This window comes from Mesoplodon densirostris, chromosome 10 (assembly GCF_025265405.1).
Source record: "Mesoplodon densirostris isolate mMesDen1 chromosome 10, mMesDen1 primary haplotype, whole genome shotgun sequence".
NCBI lineage: Eukaryota > Metazoa > Chordata > Mammalia > Artiodactyla > Ziphiidae > Mesoplodon > Mesoplodon densirostris.
In genome coordinates, this window is record NC_082670.1 from 73,581,323 (window position 1) to 73,602,501 (window position 21,179).

Below are 21,179 nucleotides of genomic sequence, written 5' to 3' on the forward strand. Positions count from 1 at the left end.
CTCATGCATGAACACCCATCACTGTGGCTTGGGAGACCATACCGCCTTTGACCAGGTGGGGCCCACCGAAACCCACGGGCTAGAGGAGCATATTCTGTTACTGGGAAAAACAGCAGCTGTCCGCAGAGTGCACCGTGGGTGCTAGCGCCTCCACACACCCTTCTTTCTAACCGTGCACTTTCAAAAATGTGCCCCCTCAGTGGAGCAGCTATCCCCACATTGTTCTGGAAATGCAATCAACCCTTCCCAAGTGCTGATGACCCAAAGCCACGCCCAGTCCCTTCATCCAGCTCCAAGTCCAAGATTTCTGGGAAATGTGCTGGTCTGTGGGTCAGGTCCAGATGTACCTTCCTGGTCTGGCACCATGAGGCAAAATGATAAGTTTAACTATTTCCAACACACCTGCTATATAATGGAGAGAAACAGAACCAGAGGCAAAAGCGGGGAAAGCCAAGGTAGTACGGCCGAAAGGGTGGGTCTGGAGAGATATGATGAATGTTAGAAGGAAGCTCAAAGGTCATCGAGGCAAGTCTGCTTGTGGCACAGATGGGAAACTCCTTCATCCCCTTTTTGAACAAAACGTGAGTGCCTCCCTGCCCTTGGCGCTGTGCTGGGACCACAGGGATTGAACAATGACCAAGGCAGACTGCTCACCCTTAGGGGCCAAGAGGCAAGCAGGGGTGCAGGATAGGTAACCTGGTAAGGGGAGCGGGCCACTGGGGTAGAAGTAGAGGGCACCACAGGAACCCAAAGTGGGGCATCTGGCCCAGGCTGGGGCATGCAGGTGGGTGCAGACGGCCTGCAGGGGAAGTGACACTTCAGCTATGAGCTAGGCGATGAGGCACGGCCAGGTGTCAGGGGGGAGACAGTGTTCCAGACAGAAGACCCGAGAGGGAAAATGCTCACCCACCCCTCCTCCTGTATGGTGGTGACAGGATCACTATGACTTCGGGATGAGAGCTGTGAAGACTGTGATCTCAGCTGCCGGGAACCTTAAGCGAGAAAACCCCAGCATGGATGAGGTGAGCTGCATCCAAAGAGGTGTCTGGGGAGTGGGGCTCTAGGGAGGCTCTGGAGCAGCTAGAGGGGTGTCTGACCTGGGCCTCTGCTGCAGGAGCTGATTTGCCTCCGGGCCATCCGAGACGTGAATGTGCCCAAGTTCCTGCAGGAGGACCTCAAGCTCTTCTCTGGGATCGTGTCTGACCTGTTCCCCACCATCAAGGAGGAGGTGACTGACTACGGCATCCTGAATGAGGCCATACGCAAGGCCTGTGAGAAGAACAACCTCAAGGACGTGGATGGTGAGCCCCTGGCCCTACCGTCCTATGGTACCAGAGGAGGGCTGGGTCCAGCCACCCCAGGTTGCAGTCCAGCCTCAGGGTCCCTCCTGCCTGGCCAGGCATGTGGCAGGCTGGGGCTCTCTGGCCCTATCTCCGCTGGGACACTTCAGGTGGTGGGAGTCTAGGGAAAAACTCTCCTTCACTCTCACATTCAACACTTCTGACACCAGATGTATGGGCTTTTACCCCACGCTCATCAATTCTCGAACAGCTGTGTACTACAATTCAATTCAATCCTGACATTAATCAGAGTTAGCACAGACCCCACAGGTTACAGGCTCAAGTCCCACAAGACTGCCCCCACTTCAGATACTAGTCTCAAGTACTGGGTCCCCAGGTTACCCACAGCCTCTGTCCTATTTGGCTACAAATCAGAGGCTCCCATGACCCCCCGCTCCGGCTTGATCATTTGCTAGAATAGCTCAAAGAACTCAGGGAAACACGAACGCTTGCTGATTTATTATATAATAAAGGATGTGATAAAAAGGATACAGATGAACAGCGGGATGAAGAGATACATAGGGTGAGGTCTGTCCCTGTGGAGTTGGGGTGAGTCACCTTCCCAGCCCGTGGATGTGCTCACCAATCCAGAAGCTCTCCAAACCCTCACTTTTGGGATCTTTTTCTGAGGATTCATCATGCAGGCATGGTCACTTATTAACTCCACTTTCAGACCCTCTCCCATCTCTGGAGAATGAGGGTGGGCCTGAAAGTTCCAAGCTTCTTCTGGTGACCAGTCCCCTCCCAGGAGTTCACCACCAAGAGTTGCCTCATTAGAACATAAGATGTTCCTAACACTTGGGAAATTACAGTTAGGAGCTCTGTGTCAGGAACCAGAGACTAAATATTGGAACTTGAAGGTTCTCCAAGCACCCCTATTTACAAGGGTTTGAGGAGCTATGCATCAGGAACCAGGAACACAGACGATACAGAGATTGCCTATTATTTCACAGTGGGGAAGCAGGTGCTGCCCTTCCTCCCCGTGGAGGAGCAGTCACAGCTTGGACCACACCCTTGGCCTTGTTACTCCTTGACAGAGGCTCTCCTCTGCCCCATCCTCACCTGCTTGGGGTGGGAATGGGGTTTGATGTCTGGGTTGGGGGAAGATGGTGAGCCTATCCACACCCCTGCCCTACACCGTTCTTCATTACATATGCGGCCCTAAGCACCCCCCTGGCCTGCTGAGGCCCCAGCAGGCGAGTTGAATGAAGCCTCAAACTCTTCTCTCCCTCATGGCCTTGGGGCAGCTTTGCCAGCACCAAATAACTCGACCTTGTCCCTTTGGCAGGGGCCCCCAGACCTGCATAGCTCTCCTGGACCCCTCTTCTTGGGCTAAAGTGATGTGCTCATTCCCTACCTGTGTGGGTCTGGCCTGCCACTGCAGCAGGCAGCTGCCTCTACAGCTCTGGTCTTGGTCAGTCAGAGACCCTGACCGACACCGGATCTTTTATTTATTTATTTATTATTTATTTTTGGCTGCATTAGGTCTTTGTTGCTGTGCGTGGGCTTTCTCTAGTTGTGGTGAGCGGTGGGGGGCTACTCTTCTTTGGGGTGTGCGGGCTTCTCATTGCTGTGGCTTCTCTCTTTTTTTTTTTTTTTTTTTTTTTGGCGGTACGCGGGCCTCTCACTGTTGTGGCCTCTCCCGTTGCGGCGCACAGGCTCCAGACGCGCAGGCTCAGTGGCCATGGCTCATGGGCCCAGCCGCTCCGCGGCATGTGGGATCCTCCCGGACCAGGGCACGAACCTGTGTCCCCTGCATCAGCAGGCAGACTCTCAACCACTGCACCACCAGGGAAGCCCAGCTGTGGCTTCTCTTATTGTGGAGCACGGGCTCTAGGCACGCGAGCTTCAGTAGTTGTGGCACGCAGGCTCAGTAGTTGTGGCTCATGGGCTCTAGAGCACAGGCTCAGTAGTTGTGGTGCCAGGGCTTGAACCCGTGTCCCCTGTCTTGGCAGGTGGATTCTTTTTTTTTTTTTTTAAGTTATTTTTAGCATTCAGGATTTTTTTTTAAATTATTTATTTATTTATTTATTTATTTTTGGCTGTGTTGGGTCTTTGTTTCTGTGCAAGGGATTTCTGTAGTTACGGCGAGCAGGGGCCACTCTTCATCGCGGTGCGGGGGCCTCTCACTGTCGCGGCCTCTCTTGTTGCGGAGCACAAGCTCCAGACATGCATGCTCAGTAGTTGTGGCTCACAGGCCTAGTTGCTCTGCAGCATGTGGGATCTTCCCAGACCAGGGCTTGAACCCGTGTCTCCTGCATTGGCAGGCAGATTCTCAACCACTGCGCCACCAGGGAAGACCGGCAGGCGGATTCTTAATCACTGTGCCACTAGGGAAGCCCTTGACCCTGGATCTTGTCCCTGGGATTTTGCCTCATGTTGGCCAGCACTTCCCTGGGCCTGTGCTCTCAGTAGGCTGGGTGGTAGTTTTGGAGCTGAAGTTGATTTCGAGGCCTGTGACAGTTCCTCACTGAGCAAGCCTGTGCCAGCTGGACACCCGACCAGTGGATGTTAGGGAATAATAGTCACAGTGGAAATAATGGCTGGCCATTAGCAGAGAATTCCTGCTCTGTGCCAGGCTCTGTGCTCAGGGCTTCACCTGCCTCTACCTATGAGGTAGGTACTACTGCCATCCCCATTTTACAGATGAGGAAACTGAGGTGCAGGGAGTGAGGTAACCCATCACAGTTCACACAGCAAGCTAGTGTCAGAACCAGGATCTAAGCCCCCACTCTGATCCCTGGGCTCCCTGCCATGTCCTTCCAGGATTCCTGACCAAGTGTATCCAGCTGTATGAGACCATGGTGGTGCGGCACGGCCTCATGCTCGTTGGGCCCACAGGCTCTGGCAAGAGTAACGTAAGTGTTCCCTGTGCTATACAGTAGGTCCTTGTTGGTTATCTGTTTTAAATACAGCAGTGTGTACATGTCCGTTCCAAACTCCCAATCTATCCCTTCCACCACCCTTTCCCCCTGGCAACCATAAGTTTGTTCTCTATACTCCAGTATAAAATAAAAATTTAAAAAAAAAGACTAATATAAGTGGAGCCTGGCTGGGCAGCCTAGTGCCCAGACAGTGGGCTTGAGGGCAGAGCAGCCTCAACAGGCGTCTTGGCCCCCACTTTTGCCTCCTTGGCCTTTAGAATACCCTCCTGCCCGCCATGGCCCACAGCCCGCTTCAGCCCTGCTCTCCAGGGAGCTTGGAGGCTCACTCTCGGCTGGCCCTTCTCCACAGTGTTACAGAGTCCTGGCAGCTGCCATGACGTCGCTGAAAGGGCAGCCGTCCATCGGCGGCGGTGTGTATGAGGCCGTCAGCTACTGTGTGCTCAACCCCAAGTCCATCACAATGGGCCAGCTGTACGGGGAGTTTGACCTGCTCACCCATGAGTGGTGAGTGGCCCGGGACCCCTCCAGTGACTGCCCTGCTCCCAGACCTTTGCAGGGTATGGGCCATGGGCCGCCTCCCTCCCTGAGCCAAGTGGAAGGTCAGGAGCTCCGGCTTTGGAGCCCAAATGCCTGGGACTCTACCCACCACTGCACTTCCTCACTGAGTGACCCACCTCACCCCCTGGGCCTTTGTCCCTCATCTGCAAAGTGGGGATAAAAATGACACCATTATTATGGAAGATGGCTGGGAGGGTGTAGCACATGCTGAGCTCTCAGTACATGTTGACTTTTGTTAGTACCCACGAGAGGCTGGTGGTCTCTCTTGGGGCCTCTGCTCCTGGGCTGAGACGTGCATTTTAGGGGAAGTGCACCAAACTGGGAGATGTCAGCACCTGAGGATTTTCTCCAGGGCTATTCTGTCTCTCCAGAGAAGTCTCCAGTCTCCTGCTGGGGTGTCTTCTTGGTCCCAGTGTCCTGGAACCCAGTGGGGGATGGGCACTGGAGAGGGGCAGTCACCCATCTTTCTGAATGTGGGCCTGTCCAGCTTCCCCCATTTCTGGTAAAGGGTCTCACCCACGCCTACTCTAGGCTCTTGTGTGGGTAGGTGGGGGCCTGGGGATCAGACCAGAAAAATGCCCTCCTACCCACCCCCTTCCCTGGCATTTGGTGCCTCTGAAGTCTGAGGCTTCTTGGGTTCTCTGGCAGGGACTAGATACATCTCATGATCCTGCTTTCTCTGCGAGGTCATTTACCCCTTCTCCACCTCTGTCCATCTTCCAGGACTGTGTGGACCTCTGTTTCTGTGTTGCCTCCTCCCCCATCTTCCTTTTCTTTCTTTTTTTTTTTAATTCCAGGACACTATAGGTTTTTTTTTTGTTGTTGTTTGTTTGTTTTTTGTAAATTTATTTATTTTTGGCTGTGTTGGGTCTTCGTTGTGGTGTGCGGGCTTCTCATTGTGGTGGCTTCTCTTGTTGCGGAGCATGGGCTCTAGGCATGTGGGCTTCAGTAGTTGTGGCACGCAGGCTCAGTAGTTGTGGCTCGTGGGCTCTAGTGTGCAGCCTCAGTAGCTGTGGCGCACGGGCTTAGTTGCTCCGAGGCATGTGGGATTTTCCCAGACCAGGGCTCAAACCCGTGTCCCCTGCATTGGCAGGCGGATTCTCAAGCACTGCGCCACCGGGAAAGTCCCCTCATCTTCTTTTCTTTTGGGGATATTACTTTTCATTCTCCTTTAATAGAACTTTAGTGAGGACTCAGCAGGGAGAGAATATAAGCACACATTTTCATTACATTTATTACACCATAAAGTCCTATTTTCCCTACTGTAATTTTTAAATGAATAAAGATACTTAAGGAAAAAACAAAAGCAGAGGAGGGCCAGCCTGGATCCAGGTTTCCCTGGGAGCCAGCTGTGCTTGCCGCCCTGCCTCCCCTGCACCTACAGTCCTCTCCTCCCTGGTGGCTGCAGGACAGATGGAATTTTCTCCTCCCTCATCCGGGTGGGGGCCATCGCCTCCGACACCAACAAGAAGTGGTACGTGTTCGATGGGCCGGTGGACGCCGTCTGGATTGAGAACATGAACACGGTGCTGGACGACAACAAGAAGCTGTGCCTCAGCTCCGGGGAGATCATCAAGCTCACAGAGGTGTGTCCGCCTGTCTGCTCACTCTGCTCTCCTCCGCAGCCAGGTGGACCCGGGGGCACACCACGCTAGCCAAGCCTCATCCCCCTCCACCCTTCCCTCTTGGGGCCACAGCGCCCTCCCCATCCCCAGGCTCCTGTACTGCAGGCACGTCCTACACAGCTGCTCAGTGCTGCCCTTTCGGCAGACCCACTTTCTGTGATGCTTCCAAGCCCAGGGCCAGGACAACTACCCCTGCTCCTGGTTTATGCTGTCTTGTACCTCCCAGGCCCATTTGCAGTCATATCGGCCCAGTCTGGGTTAGGCATACTGGCAACATGCCGGGAGTCTGGAGAACATGGGAACAGCTGCCTGGTGGGAAGTGTGGGGCAGTTCTTAGAGAAGGAAGGGTATTGCCTGAGCCTAAGAGCAGCCAGTCTCTTGAGTCTGTCTGAGAACACCTGGAGGTCAGTGTGACCCTGTGTCCATGTACACAGGTGCAGGGCTCTGGAGCGGAGCACACAGCTCCCATCGGGTATCCCCAGGGCTCTAGGGACCCCAAAATGCCCTGACCCGAGGCTGGCCAGAGGGCTCCCAGGAATCTCCTGACTTAGACTCCTTCTTGGCCTCTGGAGAGGGCTGTATTATCAGCTGAGGGCCAAAGGGTTCCTGCATTTGCCCCCACACCAGCCCTGTTCCTGGCCCAGCGCCTGCCCCATGGCCTGCCCACAGTTGCAGGATGGACAACCCCTCCCCATGGCCCCGCAGCCCTTTCCCCTGCCGTGGAGGCTGGCAGCTGGCCCACTCACGCAGTTCATCTTGGCACCAGATGATGACCATGATGTTTGAGGTGCAGGACCTGGCAGTGGCCTCCCCAGCCACAGTGTCCCGCTGCGGTATGGTGTACCTGGAGCCCAGCATCCTGGGGCTCATGCCCTTTGTTGAGTGCTGGCTGAGGCATCTCCCTGCTTTACTCAAGCCCTTTGAGGAGCAGTTCAAGGCCCTCTTTGTCAGCTTCCTGGAGGTGAGTGAGACTACGGTGTGCCGGCCCAGGTGGGGCAGCCGGGTGCTATGGCCACCAGCCACAAGAGCTGGGTGTCCATCCCCTGTAGGGGTCCATCACTTTCGTCCGGTCCTCAGTGAAGGAGGTGATCACCTCAACCAACAGCAACCTGACCATGAGTCTCCTCAAGCTGCTGGACTGCTTCTTCAAGCCCTTCCTGCCTAAAGAGGTATGGCTCTGAGCAGTGGGCTGGGGGCCTTCTCTCCTCACCTGAGGGCCCTGAATCCCAAGTCCAGCTTCCTGGAAGAGAGAATCAGATTGGCTCACTTGGGTCATGGGACACCCCATCCAGTCTGCTGCAGATGCAAAACTATGGCAGAGGCCATGGGATGCCCCCTACCCCCTGGCTTCCTCAGGCCACTTAGTTCTCTCCCTGCCTCTGTCCCCAGGGCCTCAAGAAAATACCTCCCGAAAAGCTGAGTCGCATCCCAGAGCTGATCGAGCCCTGGTTCATCTTCTCCCTGATCTGGAGTGTGGGTGCCACAGGGGACAGCGCCAGTCGCATCAGCTTCAGCCACTGGCTCAGGATCAAGATGAAGACAGAAAACGTGAGAGGGGGCAGTTCCCGGGCTGGGGTCCAAGGTCTGGGCTGTGTACGCTGAATGCTGGGTGTTTTGGGGCCGTCCCCCAGGCCCAGGCCCCCAGAAACAAGTAGCCACACAAGCCACCGGGTCTCACCGCCTGTTTTTCCCCCTGGTCCTTCACAGCTGACCTTGCTCTTTCCGGAGGAGGGGCTGGTGTTTGATTACAGGCTGGAGGACGGCGGCATCAGCAGCACCACTGACGATGAGGACAATGATGAGGGCAAGCAGGTGACTGCAGACCTGCCCAGGGAGGGCCCCACTGGGTGGCGACTGTCCTCCTTGATGAATAGTGACTGCAGAGAAGAGGCTGCATTGACGGTCACAGGTCTCAGGCTGGGGTTATTTGCATCATCTCCTGAATCCTCACAGACCCGCAGGGTGATTATTATTGTGCCCATTTCCCGAACAAGGAAATTGAGGCTCAGAACTGTCACGCCCAGCTAGTCGGTGGCAGAGCTGGACTTGAACCTGGGACTGGGAGATGTCAGAGTGCCTCCCTTCCCAACCATACACACTGCCTCCCCTGTGTTGATGCTGAGCCCAGGGATTAATCACCTTGGTTCTACTTAAAAGCCCCATTTGCCCAGGGGCTGGGCTCCTCAAGGGTGGGGGAGTAAGCCCCCATGGCCTGTCTTGATGTCCCCATTTCTCCTCTTAGCCAGTGAGGGTCCCATTAGCCTACCCTCATGGGATCAGGACTCTAGCCCAGAAGGAAGAGGGGCCAGAGAGGCGTCTATAGAGATGGTTACTGCACAGGGTCCTGCTGGGGGTCTCACAGGGCACGTTTGAGTCTAACCATCAGTACCGTTCCCAATGGGACATGTGGGTTTGACCACAGTGAACACTCCCATCAAGGGAGGTCTGCAAGTTGAGTCAGGGCTGTGAGTGAAGGGATGCATGCAGGTGGGGATGGTGGGGGAGAGTGGGTCAGGTGACCTCTCAGCGTCTAGGTGATGCCAGCCCCATGGTTCTGGCCCTCACATGCTTGGGTAGCCTAAACTAAACAGCAGAGACCTTTGCATTCTGGGTTGTCCAGTTCCCAGAGTATTTCCCTCATGCAGAGGCCCAGAGACTGGCCCCACTGAGGTAGCTGGACGCAGGGAAGCCTTCACTTGGGCAGCTGTGTGCAGAGAGCCCCCCATTCCTGGAGGTTTGTTCTGGGAGTCCCCCACCCTGTGCGGAGAGTGGGCACAAGGCTTCCTGTTTCTGTCAGAAGCAGCCCTTCACCTGGGCCCTCTTGCTGAGTCCCAGCAGTGCTGCTCCTTGCCCTCCTGGTGCTCTTGGCCAAGGGTGAGACGGGGAGAGGTTCCAGGCCCACCTTGTGCCACCTGTGGTTCCAGGTTGCCTGGGTGAAGTGGATGGACTCCTCAGCTTCGTTCACCATTATGCCAGATACCAACTACTGCAACATCATCGTGCCAACCATGGACACCATCCAGATGTCCTACCTGCTAGACATGCTACTCACCAACCACAAGCCCGTGAGCGCCCCTGCCATGACCTGCTTCACCCCACCCCAAGGCCTAGGTCAGGAGTGGCTGGCTCCCACACTGACAGGGTGGCAGCTCGTGCTGCATGCTGGGCCCTGTGAGAGCGCTCTGACCCTGTGCCCCCTGCTCTCCTAGGTGCTGTGCATCGGGCCGACAGGCACAGGGAAGACCCTCACCATCTCCAACAAGCTTCTCAAGAACCTGCCGCTGGAATACATCAGCCACTTCCTCACCTTCTCTGCCCGCACCTCAGCCAACCAAACCCAGGACCTCATCGACAGCAAGCTGGATAAGAGGCAGGCACCCTGGTTCCTTCCTGGATCCGATGTCCCCCAGCCTGGCTCGGCCAGCTGCTGTCCTCCCTCCCCTCCTGGGTGGCCCTTGGGCTCCCTTGCAAACTGCTCTGGAGCCTTCTTTCATCAGGAATTCCCGTCGAGCCCTTCTGTGGGTGCTGTCCCTGGGCTGGGCACTCGGGCGGGGCTTGTTATCCATCTGCCTAGAGGCAAGACTCAGAGCAGCCAGGTGTGATGTCCCAGGACGCTCAGAATGGGACAAGGAGTTGCTCAAGAGGCTCAGCAATTCGGGGGAGCCTGAAGTTAGTGAGGGCTTCCCAGAGGTGGAGCTGCCATCCTGCCATCCTGGATTCCCTGAGGACCTGGTACCCATGGGTGCTGGGCTCACACAGCCCCTTCCCACAGGCGGAAGGGCGTGTTCGGGCCGCCCCTAGGGCGCAACTTCATCTTCTTCATCGATGACTTGAACATGCCGGCCTTGGAGACATATGGCGCCCAGCCGCCCATCGAGCTTTTGCGTCAGTGGATGGACCATGGCGGCTGGTATGACCGCAAGATCATCGGTGCGTGCTGGCAGCCTGGGCCAGCGGGGCGGGGCTGGGTGTGCTGGGCAGGGCCAGGGCCTCACCCGTTAGGCGCAATAGGCGCAGGGCCTGGGCCCACAGGACTCACAGAGAGTCCATGGAAGTGTTTTAATGTCTTTTAAAATCAAGGGGAAAATGAACTTCTAGGTCAAAGAACATTTAAAATGCATAATATTAATATATTTGTCTATGTACCAATACTGTGGTAAATTATAATTTTTAATATATATATTTTTTAATGGAGGAGGAGGCCCAAGAAAGCAAAAGTGCCCAGGGCCTACAAAAGTCTTAATGTAGCCCTGGGCAGGGCCTTCTGACTTCCTGCCCCCACTCCAGGAGCCTTCAAGAGCCTGGTGGACATCAACTTTGTCTGTGCCATGGGCCCCCCCGGTGGAGGCAGGAATGCTATCACTCCGCGGCTGACCCGCCACTTCAACTACCTGTCCTTTGCTGAGATGGATGAGGTCAGCAAGAAGCGCATCTTCTCCACTATCCTGGGCAGTTGGATGGGTGAGTGTCGGGCAGGAGTGGGGTAGGAGGCCACGGGCTAAGGCAGAAGCCCCGGCCAGGTAAGCCACACCAAGGACAGCTGAGCAGCACTGGGAAGGGCCAAGTGGCTGAACCACTGACACCAGCCCTGGCTTCACCCCTTACTCAGCTATGTTACCTTTGGCCAATTCATGAACCTCTCTGAGCCTCAGTTTCTTCATTTGAAATGGGTGATAATATCAGTGCCCAGCACCCCGAGTTGTGAAGGTTAAATAAGACACTGCATGTAGAGCATCTAGCAAGAAGCCCGGCATGTGGTAACTGTGGAATATATGATTTATACATATGTATACATGTATTTTCATCAGTATAAGTACACGCATATATGGTAGAAAGGCTAGTGAAAGGATGTTACTTTTGTAAATCAAGAAGTGCCACCAAGATAGAATGGACAAAATGGTCCTGATCTTCCATGGAGCTTGAAGAAAAGTCTGTCCCAGGATGCAGTTTCCCCCAACCAGTCCACTTCTTACATAACACACACTCTGACCTTTGAACTCCACTTGGCACTGTGCCAGGTGGTGGGTGATGGGAGTCAGGCCTTCCCTCCTCTGGCCTGGACTGCGCTGCCCCCAGGGGCTATAGACCAGAACTTGCCCCCATGCCCAGCTTGGAGGTGGGGGCCATGTGGCTCTGAGGAGGGGGGTGATGGTCAGTGGCTGCTCTGGGGCTGCCCAGCTGAGCACAGCCGGTCAAGGTGGGCAGCAAGGGACCCACCTAACTCTGAGCTCCGTGTCTCTCCCTCAACCCTCTAGATGGACTCCTCGGAGAAAAGAGTTACCGGGAGCCCGTGCGTAAGTACAGGCCTGGGCAGGGCCTGGGAAGGCCTGGATGGGGCAGGGGCACTGGTTCCAGGGGGAGCCCTGGACTCCAGTTGGCTGTCGTTGAGGCCGGGCCCCAGGGGCCACAGTGAACCATCCTCAGACTCCTGAGGGGACCTCGGGCCACTGCTAGAGCAAAGGTTGCCCAGCACCAACGGCCTGCATAGGCTCATTCACTGTTACATGGCCAGTCTGTCTTTCAGTGCCTGGGTGAGTGTCCGACCCATAGTAGAAGCAAGGTGAATGCAAGTTGAATGAATGAATAAGGAATCCAACAAAGTTCCACCCTGTGTGAAAAAGCAGAGGCTCTGAGGAGAGGGCATGAGCCTGGAGCCAGGAGCAACCTGAGTTCATGTCGGGCGTCCCCCGTGTGGCAGCAGATCTGCTGCTCATTGCAGCAGGGTGACTGGCCGTTCCAGGCCTCCTCAGGCCTCCGTATCCACTGCTGACCTGCACCCAGGCCTCCCTGGGCCCTGTCTTCTCTCCTGTTCCTGGGAACAGATTTCCCTGCTCCTGTATGAGGCCAAGCCCTCCTCTTAGGCCTGCGTCCCATCCCCTATTGTCTGCTTGACAGCCACCGACATCGGTGTTCTCTTCTCCACTGGGCCATTCCATCAGTGTGAAGACACGCCCCGATTTCTCCCATCTTAAGAACAAAACACGAAACAAGCCCCTCTCTTGTCCCCTCCCTACCCCCTCCCCCAGCCTTGGCTCCATTTCTCTGTCACCTTGAGAGCAAAACGCCCCAAGAGCGTTTTCTCCTCCTGCGGGCACTAGCCCTCCCTCCCACTTTCTCTTGAGCCCCACCAGTCCCCGGAGAGGGCTCTTGTCACCAGCAGCCTCACGGCGTCCAGACCAAAGGTCAGCTGGGTCTTCACCTTTCCTGGGCTGTCAGTTGTCTGTGGGGGTCACCCCTCCTCCTCCCAGTCGCCTTCCTAGGTGGACGGGGGGGGCTTACTCTCAGCCTCTCCTCCCTCTAAACACACACTTCTGGGATATCATCATCCCGCCCTGGCGACAGACCCCTTAGTGCGGATGCCGCTGAGTCTGTGTGTTCAGTCCAGACCTCTTGCCTGGACCTCAGACCCACGTCTCCTCTTGAATGTCCACCGGGCGTCTCAGGCTGAACATGTCCAAACCCTAGCCCCTGACCCACCAGCACCTGGCGCTCCACTCGTCTCAGCTGATGGCCACTCTGTCCTTCCACTCGCTCAGGACAAGGGCCTTGGCACCATCCGGACTCGCTCGCTCTCTCTCTTTCTCTCTCTCTCAGGAGGTCCTGCTGCCTCTCCCTCCAGAACCCCCCTGAATTGCGCTGCTCAGAACCCCAGCCCTCACTCATAGGCCACTGCAGCAGCCCCACACACCCCGGTCTCCCTGATTCTGTCTTCACCCCCTGCATCTGTCTGTCTGTCTGGAGGTCTATCCATCCTCCACTTGCAGCCAGAGGGACCCATTCAAACGCTGAATCAGATCACATTCCTCCTCTGCTCAACCATCTCATGCAGACTAGAGCCCAGGTCCCGGCAGTGGTGGGCACCCCTCGTCACTGTCTGCTCTCACCACCCCCTTGCTAAGTCCTTAATCCCCCCAGGCATGCCTGCCTCAGGGCCTTCGCCCTGGCCACGCCCTCTCTGGAACACCTTCTCCAGTTCTGAACCTGCTTGGCACCTCAAGGCTTCGGGTCTCTGTTCAAGTGCCCTCCTCCGCAAGGCCTCCCCAGCATTTATGTCAAATCCCCCAACCCTGGCTCTCCCCAAACCTCTCTCCACACATTTTCCATCCCCTGTTTACTGTCAGTCTGTTCAGAGTCTGTCTCCCCCCAAAGAAAGTCAACTTGTTGGGGGTGAGGAGTGTGTCTGCTGGGGCCACCCTCTGTGCCCAGCACCTAGAACAGTCCCTGTGTTAATGGATGAGCCCGCTTTGGGGCCAGTGAGCCGTCCTGCCCCTTCTTTGCTTTTTTCCCTCTTCTGGGGGCTCCCTCTGCCCCAAATTCCCACTGACAGAATTTTGGTTCCCAGCAAAGAATTGGATCGTTTTCAAAGCACAAGCAAATAGTTTATGTTAGTGGTGAAAATGCAAGGGGGTGATAAGCCCCCAAGGTTATGGCTGAGCCCCAGGCCTCCACGTCCACTGTGGTGCACTCCTGAACCCCATGTGGGCCATGTAACCCTCCCCATGCACAGCTCAGAGTGGCACGTTTCAGGTCTGGCCCCATTAGCGTTCTCAATTCCATGAATGTGTCCCAGTGCCCCAACATATGGACAGGCTATATCAGTGATAAGGATGTAAAAGGAGGGAGCTCCGGGTGCGAGATTCCTCACCCCATGGTGGGGGACACCAGGAAAACCTTGCTGGGGAAGTAGCATCCGAGAGGGCTGCAGAGTGGGCAGAATCCAAGCATGCCGGCTGGGGAAAGGCGTGTGCAGAGAACACGGCACCAGACCTGCAAGGGCTGTGACCCAGGGCCACTCTCCTGTTCCCACAGCCGGGGCCCCCAGCATTTCCCACTTCACGGATCCCCTCGTGGAAGCCACCATCATGGTGTACTCCACCATCACCTCCCAGCTGCTGCCTACCCCAGCCAAATCCCACTACACTTTCAACCTGAGGGATCTCTCCAAGGTCTTCCAGGGCATGCTTATGGCCAACCCGGCCAAGGTCGAGGTGAGGACCGGTGGGCCCCCTCCCCAGTGTCCAGCAGTGGAGTGCACACACTGCCCTCACAGTCCTCCCTGGTTTTAGGCCTTCCTACCCAAACACTCCTCAGCCTTGATCTGGCCAGGCCCTTCGGGCAGGGGGTGGAGCTGGGGACACAGCAACAGGTACCAAGCCCCCAGGAGCCCTGCCTTCATGCAGCTGAGTCCCATCTTGCAGGTGAAATCCATGCCTAGAATGCTGGCTGTGATGGGATCACACAAAAGCAGGAGCCAGGGCATGGCAAGGGAGGGAGGGTTCCTGGTGGAAGCCCTGTGTGTGAGAAGATTGAGGGGAAGAGTGAGTGGTACCAGGTGGAAAGAGCAGGAGTGCAGCGCGGAGCAGTGTCAGCTGTGCTGGGCAGGCTCTGGGGGCTGCAGGGGCAGAGAGTCCTGAAGGTGATGGGAGCTGGGGGGTGGGTAGGGGGCACATTTGCACTTTGGGATGGGGAATGGATGGGTCAGTGTGTGGGCCTGGCGGCAAGGGCATAGTGTGAACAGGACAGATGCCAGCCCTGGCCCTGCCTAGCTATAGCCAAAGGAGTCGAGAGAAGAGCTTTGGGGCTTCTTGAGGGCGGTCCCATCACCCAGGGAGAGGCAGGGAAGTCAGCATGGAGGTGGCAGCAGGATGCGGGTAGAGTCAGAGGGAGCTTTGGAGTCAAGTGAGTGGTTAGATGTGGGGTGTCGGGAAGGTATAAGGAGAATCGGGCATTCCTCTCGGGCTTGGGCTTTAGGGAGCTGTGGGGACCCTAAGAGGGGAGAAGCTAATTGAGCTGGGAGCCCCGCAGGCACAGCTGGGCCTGGAGGTGGGGGTGGAGAGGCCCAGGCGTCAGCGTGTGGACTCCACCCTCTGTGGAGACAGCAGACACCCAGGGCCCTGGCTGGGTCTTGGTGGGAGAGCCAGGCCCAGGTGCTTCGAGAGATGGCTGAGGGTGTGGGGCCGAGACCTGGCACTGACGCTGGGGTGGCCGCAGGACAAGGTGCAGCTGCTGCGCCTGTGGTACCACGAGAGCTGCCGTGTGTTCCGCGACCGCCTGGTGAACGAGGAGGACCGCAGTTGGTTTGACAAGCTCCTGGAGAGCCGCATGGAGCAGTGGGAGGTGACCTTCGAAGAGGTCTGCCCCTTCCAGCCCATCCTCTATGGGGACTTCATGTCGCCAGGCTCCGACGTCAAGTCCTATGAGCTCATCACCAGCAAGAAGAAGGTGAAGGGGCCTGCTGGGGCCCTACCCCTGACCCACGACCCCCGACCCCCGACCCCCGGGACCCCAGCCCTCTGCAGCCACTGCTAAGAGACCACCACGCTCTGACCAGAGGGTCAGACACTGGTCTGGAAGGCCAGCTCAGGGACTTCAGGCCAGAAGTTGCCTCTCTGAGTCCCATCTCCTCGCCTGTCAAATGGGCACGAATGTCCTTTCCTGAGGACAAGCCTAAGGTTCAACTGAGACAGGCTCTGTAAACAGGGACACGCTATGCCCATTTGAGGGACTATTATCCCACCCACAGAGCCGCGGCAGGGCCCCGGGCACCGCGAGTCTTGAGTCAAGATCCCAGGGTGGCAGGATGAAGCTGGAGTGCGGGGGCCTCCTGTTGGTTTCTTCACACAGACCCCCTCCTAGCTCCCAGGAGCTCCCACGGGGCCCCAGGTCGGTACATCCTGTTGAGCCCTTGAGGCAGCAGGCAGGTCTCTGACCCGACCCTCAGGCCTTGCTGTGTCCAGCGGGTCAGGTCTCATCCAGGCAGACCCGGCATCTTAAGGCCAACATCCCTCTGTGCACAGAGGAGCAGGGCTGGCCGGGGTGATGGGGTGTTGTGCTCCCTTGGAGGGGGCACAGTTTACGGGCACAGAGGGAGGACCCAGCTCTCCCCGTTCCCGCCCCCCGCCACCAGATGATGCAGGTGATTGAGGAGTACATGGAGGACTACAACCAGATCAGCACAGCCAAGCTGAGGCTGGTCCTCTTCATGGACGCCGTGAGCCACGTCTGCCGCATCAGCCGCACCCTGCGCCAGGCGCTGGGCAACGCGCTCCTGCTGGGTGTGGGCGGCAGCGGCCGCAGGTCCCTCACGAGACTGGCCTCGCACATGTGAGGGCCCCCAGGCGTGGTGGGCAGTGGGCGGCCGGTGGCAGACTCAGTTCCATTCGTGTTCTTCCACATGTTCTGTGCTGAGGCAGACGCACCTGGCCCACAGGCCTCTAGACCTGGGAGAGTAACCTGGGGTCCAAGGAGAGACAGCAGCAGTGCCCTGTGATGCTGCAGGGATGGGGGAGGGGTAGCTGCAGGCATCCAGGAGAGATTCCTAGAAGAGGTGGCCATGGGCCTTCTCTTCTAATCAAGGCTGGGAGGATGGAAGGGAAGGGCATTCCAGGCCGAGGGAGCAGCCTCAGCAAATGTCTGGAGGCAAGAGAGCAGGTTCAGGGTTGGGGGAGTCAGCAGGTCTGCCCAGGATGGGAGCAGATGGCTGGGGTTGGGGCGCTTGGCCTCAAGCTCTGGCATGCCTCCACCCAACCACCTGTCTCCAGGGCCGAGTATGAGTGCTTCCAGATTGAGCTGTCCAAGAACTATGGCGTGACCGAGTGGCGTGATGATGTCAAGAAGGTCTTGCTCAAGGCTGGCCTGCACAGCCTGCCCATCACCTTCCTGTTCTCAGATACCCAGGTGCCACCACACAGGCAGTGGGCGGGATCCAGGGTGGGCTGGATACAACCCACCCCAGTGTGGCATCCTGGAAGGTGGTCAGTCCTTCATGCCCACGTCACTGTCAGTTGGGGTGGATCTTGGGAGGAATGGCTGGGACCAGGGGGAGGGGGCCAAACCTAGCCTGTCAGGGCTGGTGGGGGGCATAGATCATTACTATGCCCCGAGGGTAAAGAAGGCCCCTGGCACCATGGCTGACCACAAGCAGGACCACACTCACTGGTCAACGGCTTCCTACCTCAAGGACCACAGGGCTTCTGCCTGAGGTGCTGTGCCTATGGCCCCCTTCTTGGGGCTGCTCCATCTGGAGCTCCCTAGATGAGGCCTCTCCCCAGGTCTGCAAGGAGGAGAGGTTGTGGGTCCAGGGCCTCAAGACAAACAGGGCAGTGCTTAAACCTGACTGGTGGTTGGGACTGGGCTGAAGCTGAAGCCCTGGAAGGCTCCCAGCCCTACTCCTATCCCCTGGGCCCCCCTTACATAGTCAGGCAAGTGAGGGTGCCCTCTGGCACTGACTAGGCCCTGGCCATATGAGATGGGCAAGGACCCATTTCTGCCTGTGGCCTGGTTTTCTCCTGTGAGTAAACTGAGACGTAGAGAGGCCTGGCAAGAGAGGAGGAAGAGGGCCTCCCTGGTGGCGCAAGTGGTTGGGAGTCCGCCTGCCGATGCAGGGGATACGGGTTCGTGCCCCGGTCTGGGAGGATCCCACATGCCGCGGAGCGGCTGGGCCCGTGAGCCATGGCCGCTGGGCCTGCGCGTCCGGAGCCTGTGCTCCGCAACGGGAGAGGCCACAACAGTGAGAGGCCCACATACCGCAAAAAAAAAAAAAAAAAAAAGAGAGGAGGAAGATACCACATCTCCCACCCAGGACCCAGGGCCCTTCCACAGCCCAGCAGTGATGTTCAGAGTCTCTGCTGTAGGGCAGGCCTGGATGTGAGTCCTGGACCATGACTTGTGAAGTCACTTGTGTGACCCTGGGCTTCTCTGAGCCTTAGTGGCATGGTCTGTGGAATGGGGCTCCTGTGAAGGTCCAGTGAGACCATGGTCATGGAGCCCAACACCCAGGGGCCATCATCAAGGCTCAGCTCCTCCATCCCCATCTTCCCCCCAGATCAAGAACGAGTCCTTCCTAGAGGACATTAACAATGTCCTGAACTCAGGCGACATTCCCAACCTCTACAACACGGACGAGCAGGACCAGATTGTCAACACCATGCGGCCCTACGTCCAGGAGCAGGGCCTGCAGCCCACCAAGGCCAACCTCATGGCTGCCTACACTGGACGTGTGCGCAGCAGCATCCACCTGGTGCTGTGCATGAGGTACAGGCGGCCACTGCAACCTCGCAGGGACAGTGGTTTTAGGTGGGGGAGCACCCGGGACTGCCACAAGGGGAAGTGGCCTGGGCCTGGCCACCAGGCCATTGGGTCCAGGCTGCTGTGCTGTTGTGTCCTGGCTTCCATGCCACAGGGCTGTGAAATGACCCTGGGTCCTGGGTTCCTGGGGTGTGTAAGTCAGTGTCTCAGGGCCTCATTTGGACCCCCACCTCCCCAGCCCCATTGGAGAGGTCTTCCGAGCTCACCTAAGGCAGTTCCCCTCCCTGGTCAACTGCTGTACCATCGACTGGTTTAATGAGTGGCCAGCAGAGGCCCTGGAGTCTGTGGCCACCATGTTCCTGAACGAGATCCCAGAGCTGGACGCCACCCCCAAAGTAATTGAAGGACTGGTAGGTATCTTGGTGAGGAGCAAGCCCTTGAAGGGAACTGTGTAGGTTCGGGCTTGGGGTCACCAAGGCCTGGGTAAGAGTCCCAGGTCCGCTACTGATAGGAAGCCTTTGGGCAGACAGCTTTACCTAAGCCTCAGTTTCCTCATCTGTATAATGGGAATGCCACAAGGTTGTCACGGTGACACAGGAGGCTGGGCACACAGTTACACAGTCACTGTTTATCTTATTCCCTGAGGGCTCCATGGACACTTTCTTTAAAGAGCCGCCTGATATAGGGACTTCCCTGGCGGTCCAGTGGTTAAGATTTCACCTTCCGCTGCAGGGGGTGAGGGTTCAATCCCTGGTCGGGGAGCTAAGATCCCACATGCCTTGGTGACAAAAAACCAAAACGTAAAACAGAAGCAATATTGTAACAAATTCAGTAAAGAGTTTTAAAAAAAAATGGTCCACATTAACAAACAAAGAGCCCCCTGATACAACCCAGAGACTACAGATGGGGTGGGGGGTAGATTTGTCTGGTCCAGCCTGAGAGAGTGATGGTCACCTGGGGGCCAAGAGCTAGGGTGAGCCCATTTCTGCCCAGCTGTGCTGAGGCCTTGGGCCCTACCTCCCCACATCTACAGCCTCCGAGAGGGGCGCCACCTTAGGGCTTTCTGAGAGAGGCAGGTCATAGGGGCTGTGATAAGAGCACTGGGCCAAGAGCTGGGACACACCTGGGTCCAAGTTCAAAGTGAACTCTGCCCTTGACAACTGTGTGAACTTGAAAAAGCCCCTTAATTTCCCTGGGTCGTGGGATTTTTCGTCTGCAGAATAGGTGACCTTTACCTGGAGGTCGTGAGGATCATAGGAGAGAGTGAGTGTGAGGGCCGTTGAGGTTCCTGCATGTGGCTCCCTCCCCAGAACCAGGCTTCAGTGGCTTCAAGGGCACCCTGGTGCCCCATCTTTGCTGGGGGCTCTACAAGACTGGCATCAGTGGTCTGCTCCCTCACAGATTCAGGTTTGCGTGTATATCCACCAGTCAGTGGCCAAGAAGTGTGTCGAGTATCTGGCCGAGCTTGCCCGCCACAACTATGTGACCCCCAAGAGCTACCTGGAGCTGCTCAATATTTTCTCCATCCTCATCGGGCAGAAGAAACAGGAGCTGAAAACCGCTAAGAACCGCATGAAGAGTGGTCTCGACAAGGTGGGCCGGGGTGGGGCCTTGTGGGCAACGTCTAGCTGCCCGTGGTTCTGCCCATGCAGTCTCAGTCCTGACCCCGGAGGCCCAGCCTGGCCTTTCAATTGGCAGCCCACAGTGTTAAATGGGTGGCTTCCTCCCTCACCAAAAGAGCAAAAGCTGCTGGCCAAGGGCAAGGCCAAAGCAGGTCACCCCAAATATTTTTAGGGGACTGCTCCCTTCCTCTGGGGTCCACTGGGAAACCTGGGGGCCACTGAAGCTGCTGGCCACCGCCTCTCACTCGTGAATGAGGGCGGCCCTGCAGGGACCTCTCCCCTGCCCCCTCCAGGCCTAACTCACTCTCTGGTCCCCATCACACCGTCACACCGGATCTCCTCTCTGTGCCCCCCACCTCCCACCCCCCAGCTGCTGCGCACTTCGGAGGACGTGGCCAAGATGCAGGAAGAGCTGGAGATTATGCGCCCCCTGTTGGAGGAGGCTGCCAAGGAGACCACGCTCACCATGGAGCAGATCAAGGTTGGGGGTGCTCCTGGCCCCCTCCCTGACGGCTGACCACATCTGAGGATGCTCGGCATCCCCATGCAACCACAAGATCCCTAGCTGCCTGGCCTCACAGGTTGCTTAGCCTCTTGGTGCCCAGTTCCCTCATTCAGTCATGTGTTCATTCAACAAATGCTTGCTCAGAACCTATTCTATGCCAAGCGCTGCACTGGGCAGAGGATATGGTGATGAGCAAGACAGACAAATCCAAACCCAATAATCACAACACGGACTGAGCAGCAGGGCAGCCACAGGTAGCGGTGCAGAGTCTGCCTGAGTCTCCCTCTAAGATCCTCTGAGTCTACAAGAGGGCCCACATTTGAGGGCAGGTCCTCACAGCAGCCTCCGCAGGTTTGCATATTCATGATGGCTGCTTTCTGGCAGAAACAATCACGCCCTGCTCTACGAAGGCAGTGGTATTGAAAAATTTTCCAGCAGATGGAAAGAAAGTGACTTGTGGGAGGGGAGTGCCTTTCTCTGTTCTGCATGGAGGTGCCCTGTGGGTTTAGGGGGTCCTGCCCATGGGGCAGTTATGCTCAAGCATGTAAAGTTCTGAGCCCCATGCCAGGCCCACGATGAGCACTCAGGATTGGAAGAGGTTCCTAGCACTCCCAGGT

At 57.0% G+C, this 21,179-nt stretch overlaps 1 protein-coding gene across 1 annotated transcript in view; it reads left to right on the forward strand.

Annotated features, from left to right (window-relative positions):
• DNAH1 (dynein axonemal heavy chain 1) overlaps positions 1 to 21,179 on the forward strand; it is a 73,175-nt gene that overhangs the window by 39,231 nt on the left and 12,765 nt on the right. The window contains exons 32-53 of the mRNA XM_060109047.1: positions 936 to 1,022; positions 1,115 to 1,301; positions 4,107 to 4,198; positions 4,575 to 4,729; positions 6,192 to 6,369; positions 7,175 to 7,369; positions 7,458 to 7,577; positions 7,798 to 7,956; positions 8,116 to 8,220; positions 9,333 to 9,473; positions 9,618 to 9,778; positions 10,181 to 10,338; positions 10,696 to 10,869; positions 11,664 to 11,702; positions 14,218 to 14,396; positions 15,400 to 15,630; positions 16,316 to 16,512; positions 16,950 to 17,085; positions 18,233 to 18,441; positions 18,674 to 18,845; positions 19,837 to 20,028; positions 20,428 to 20,538. Of these exons, the coding sequence (XP_059965030.1) occupies positions 936 to 1,022; positions 1,115 to 1,301; positions 4,107 to 4,198; positions 4,575 to 4,729; positions 6,192 to 6,369; positions 7,175 to 7,369; positions 7,458 to 7,577; positions 7,798 to 7,956; positions 8,116 to 8,220; positions 9,333 to 9,473; positions 9,618 to 9,778; positions 10,181 to 10,338; positions 10,696 to 10,869; positions 11,664 to 11,702; positions 14,218 to 14,396; positions 15,400 to 15,630; positions 16,316 to 16,512; positions 16,950 to 17,085; positions 18,233 to 18,441; positions 18,674 to 18,845; positions 19,837 to 20,028; positions 20,428 to 20,538 (3,378 nt within the window). The remainder of the gene's footprint in view (positions 1 to 935; positions 1,023 to 1,114; positions 1,302 to 4,106; positions 4,199 to 4,574; positions 4,730 to 6,191; positions 6,370 to 7,174; positions 7,370 to 7,457; positions 7,578 to 7,797; positions 7,957 to 8,115; positions 8,221 to 9,332; positions 9,474 to 9,617; positions 9,779 to 10,180; positions 10,339 to 10,695; positions 10,870 to 11,663; positions 11,703 to 14,217; positions 14,397 to 15,399; positions 15,631 to 16,315; positions 16,513 to 16,949; positions 17,086 to 18,232; positions 18,442 to 18,673; positions 18,846 to 19,836; positions 20,029 to 20,427; positions 20,539 to 21,179) is intronic.